This window comes from Berghia stephanieae, chromosome 10 (assembly GCF_034508935.2).
Source record: "Berghia stephanieae isolate SIO BIC M18660-M18661 chromosome 10, UCSD_Bste_1.3, whole genome shotgun sequence".
NCBI lineage: Eukaryota > Metazoa > Mollusca > Gastropoda > Nudibranchia > Aeolidiidae > Berghia > Berghia stephanieae.
Genome location: NC_088369.1, coordinates 36,522,974 through 36,527,298, shown reverse-complemented (window position 1 = coordinate 36,527,298; position 4,325 = coordinate 36,522,974). Strand labels below are relative to the sequence as shown.

Genomic DNA, 4,325 nt, shown 5'->3' with positions numbered 1-4,325 from the left:
TAATAATAATACATCTAATAATAAAAACATTATAATAATTAATAATAATAATCAATATTATAATATACTCTATCACCTCCACCCTTTTAATCTTTCCTCATCTGTTCCCCAACTGTCAACCCCACCCAAAGTCAATGCGTTGACTTGGCATCACAAACATGGGACAATGCGAGAAAAAAAGGGCAAAAACAACAAACGGAGGCAAATTTACTTCCGGGGCGATTTACGGAAAAGCAGGTAAATTGACTTTTGGCTTTCTCTGGGGACTCCTCGCATTTGTGGGGGGAGGGGGGTGCGGGGGGGGGGGGATGTAGTGTTAGTTTCTCGGAGTGTTTGCATGTCTGTTTGCGTGTTTGGAGTCGGCGACGGGCGGAGGGGATTGCTAAGGATTATCAAAAACAAAGCGACCTCGTAATTACATTTTGAATGGTGATCCTCATGTTTTGTTCTATAAACCAATTAGTTTGTTCTTCCATCGGGTTTTGTGTTTGTCAAAGGTTAACTCAAAGATGGGAGGATGGGAATGAGTCAGCGGTTCAGAGGTCATCAGTCATTGTAGCTAGTTTACAGCCATAGTGGTCCAGGTCGTAGGATTGTTTCCAGGTCTTTTTTTTTTTTTGTACCGTTAATTGGAAGTTACAATTGCTGACCAGTTTTTTGTTTGTTTGTTTTTTGTTTTGTTTTTTTGTGGTGGTTTTTTTTATATAGATAGTATGCGCTTGGCTAAGAAGCTCAAAACATTGCCATCCGGAAGTAAAACGGACCAACACACAAAACTATGTGTAACCATGAACATTTATAGTCTGGCAAAATACAGTTTAATGAAAATTAATCATAAACGTGGATGGCAAAAAAAAAAAAAACAATAACAAAGACTCGATTGACGTCAATGTCATTCTATCTATAGATAGAATGAAGATGACGTCACTCATGTCTTTTTTTGGGGGGTTTTTTTTGCCATCCACGAGTATGGGTAATTCTCACTAAACTGTATGAACCAGACTATAAAAGTTCATGGTTACACATAGTTATGTGTGTTGGTTCGTTGTACTTCCGGGTGGCAATGTTATGAGTTTCTTTTCCAAGCGCATACTATCTATAGATATAATGCGCTTGGCTAAGAAGCTCATAACATTGCCATCCGGAAGTATAACGGACCGACACACAAAACTGTGTGTATCCATGAAAGTTTATAGTCAGGTTAATACAGTTCAGTAAGCATTACTCATAAACGCGGATGGCAAAAAACAATAACAAAGACCTGAGTGACGTCATCTTCGAACCATCTATAGAAAAGCACATTGAGAGTTTAAATTCACTCCATTATCCCAGTTGTATGTGTCATAGTTAGTTGTCCGTGAGAACATCAGTACAAGCCCCAATACGTGAGCGATTATTCACCGTCTACCTCTCTGTTTGTGTTTGGAGTCGCCGGACCAGCCGGAGCGATTGCTATGGATTATGAAAAACTAAAACGACCTCGTAATTTTGTTTGAATTGTAATCCAAGTGTTTTATTTTTGTTCTTTAGACCAATTATAGTTTGTTTTTCTCCAGGGTTCAGTTTATTAAATGATTTTTGTTTGTTTTGTTTTGTTGTGTTTTTTTTTTTTGTTTTTTTTGTTTTTTTTTTTTTTTTGTTGTTTTTTTTTTTTTCGTTTTTTTTTTAAATTATTTTTTTTTTCTTTTGTTAACCTCAGGAATAGGAGACACCCAATGTTTGTCGTTGCTTTGCCAATTTAGATTTATCTCCGTCTTTTAAATACGATTATAAACAGGTATAGGTATATTGACCTTTAAAAAAAATGTTGTTGTTGTTGTTGTTGTTGTGTGTGTGTGTGTATGTGTGTGTGTGTTGTTCTGGGTTTTATTAGATATTAAACGATGACTGGGTGAAAGATCATTTGTTAATAAATTACAAAGGTGGTTGTTAAATGTTTATGGTAAAAGAGGGGGAGAAAGAAGAAGAAGAAGGAGGAAGAGGAGGATGGGTAGGAGGTTGAGAAGAAGAGGTGGAGTAGTAGTAGTAGTAGTAGTAGTAATAGTAGTAGTAGTAGTAGTAGTAGTAGTAGTAGTAGTAGTAGTAGTAGTAGTAGTAGAAGTAGTAGTAGTAGTAGTAGTAGTTTAGTAGTAGTAGTAGTAGTAGTTGTTGTGTTGTAGTAGTAGTAGTAGTAGTAGTAGTAGTAGTAGTAGTAGTAGTAGTAGTATAGTAGTAGTAGTAGTAGTAGTAGTAGTAGTAGTAGTAGTAGTAGTAGTAGTAGTAGTAGTAGTAGTAGTAGTATAGTAGTAGTAGTAGTAGATAGTAGATAGTAGTAGTAGTAGTAGTAGTAGTAGTAGTATGAGTAGTAATAGTAGTAGCTGAAGAAGAATAAAAAGAAGAAGAAGAGGAAGAAGAAGAAGAAGAAGAAGAAGAAGAAGAAGAAGAAGAAGAAGAAGAAGAAGAAGAAGAAGAAGAAGAAGAAGAAGAAGAAGAAGAAGAAGAAGAAGAAGAAAAAGAAGAAGAAATAACAATAATAATAATAATAATAATAATAATAATAATAATAATAATAATAATAATAATAATAATAATAATAATAATAAATAATAATAATAATAATAATAATAATAATAATGATAATGATAAAAGTAGGAAGAAGATAAGGGAGAGGCGGAGGAGGATGAGATGAACGACGACGACGAGGAGAAGACGAAGAACTAAAAGAAGAGGTGAAAGCTGAGAAGAAGAAGAAGAAGAAGAAGAAGAAGAAGAAGAAGAAGAAGAAGAAGAAGAAGAAGAAGAAGAAGAAGAAGAAGAAGAAGAAGAAGAAGAAGAAGATGATGTTAACCTCTGACCTTGTAAAGACATCCGGGTAATGTGTTTTCTGAAATGCCCTCTCCAATTCTTCCAGTTGAAAACTCGTAAAAGTTGTTCTATACCTCCTCTGTTTTCTCTTGCTCATTTCCTCTAACTCCTTCTCTCTCTCCCTCTGTTCCTCGTCGTTTTCTCTCATTCCAATATCTTTGTCATGGCTCAACGAAACCGCTCTTTCTTTCTTGAGATTATCAAATTCGCCCGCCATTTTGTCTTGGCGGTCCTCTTCTGTGTGAGGAGGGTAATTAAGGTAGTGGGAGTGATTAGGGTGCGTAGTTTCGAACCTAAGTTCCACGATATTTGGCTCTAACCGCCTGTCATCATTGCTTACTGGACCACCACCTGTTTCAATACCAGTACCAATCAAGTTTGTTGGTGTGTTGTTGTTGTCAATGTTGTTGTGATTGTTGTTGTTGTTGTTTACGTATGTATCCATGTTTTCATTTTCACTGCAGTTTTCATCATCGACTGTTTGATGATGACGATTGCTGTTCAAGTTGTTGTGATTAACATTATCATCGTTGTTGTTGTTGTTATTGTTGTTGATGATGTTTTGATAGTTATAAATGCTATTTTGGATAATATTATGTTCATCCCCATTATTGTTTTTGTCGTCATTATCACTTTTATTATTATTATTGTTATTGTTGTTATTGAACACAGTTTTGTCTTTATCTTCCATATTTTCAACATCGTTATCGTTAATTCCATTGCTGATATTATTCCTAGTATTCACGTCATGATGACGATATATTGATGAGGACGTAGTGGGTATAAACCTTTGTCGGTAAGACAAACCACACGGAAAAAACGGAATGGAGTTATGCTGTACATTGTTATTGTTATTGCTATTGTTGAAAGCTAGGTTATCACCATAGAAATGGCCGCCATGTTGAAAACGATGAATGAACGATTGAGACAACTGGAACTTCTGTTGCTGTTGCTGCTGCCGCTGCTGTTGCTGCCGCATTCTGAAATGATTCACAATGTCATCGTTGTTTGCAGCATCATCGTTTTTACAATGATCATTTTCACACCCATCACCATCATCATCATCTATAACTAAGTCATTGCCTCCATTAACGCCTTCAGACTTCTCTTCATTCAGAGACTCTCCTCCGCCAACAACACCTGCTCCTCTGCCCCTTTTTCTAACCAAAACATCGTCTACAATTCCATCGTTATCATCACCATCGTCACCATTTTCATCATCATCATCGACTAAACCTACTCTATCTATTCGTTCACTTCTTTGATGCAGCAACGGAACCGAATCACTAAGTCCAGACATTTTTCTAGCACTACTATCACCATCATCACTAATACTACCATTTATATAAGAATTTATCATAGCCGCTCTTTCTCGCCGATGCTCCATCTCATCGTCAAACATTCCGTCAATTCTTTTCAAATCTGTGAAAATGTCCTTATTCTTGTCCTTTCTCTCCTTTTCTTTCTCCCCCTCCTCCTCA

The 4,325-nt window shown here is 36.2% G+C and overlaps 1 protein-coding gene across 1 annotated transcript in view; it reads right to left on the bottom strand.

Annotated features, from left to right (window-relative positions):
* Window positions 1-3,377, bottom strand: part of LOC144956142 (uncharacterized) — a 21,445-nt gene extending 18,068 nt beyond the window's left edge. The window contains exon 1 of the mRNA XM_078886524.1: window positions 2,835-3,377. Within this exon, the coding sequence (XP_078742650.1) occupies window positions 2,835-3,289 (455 nt within the window). The 5' untranslated portion in view covers window positions 3,290-3,377. The remainder of the gene's footprint in view (window positions 1-2,834) is intronic.
* Between the last annotated feature and the right edge of the window lie 948 nt (window positions 3,378-4,325).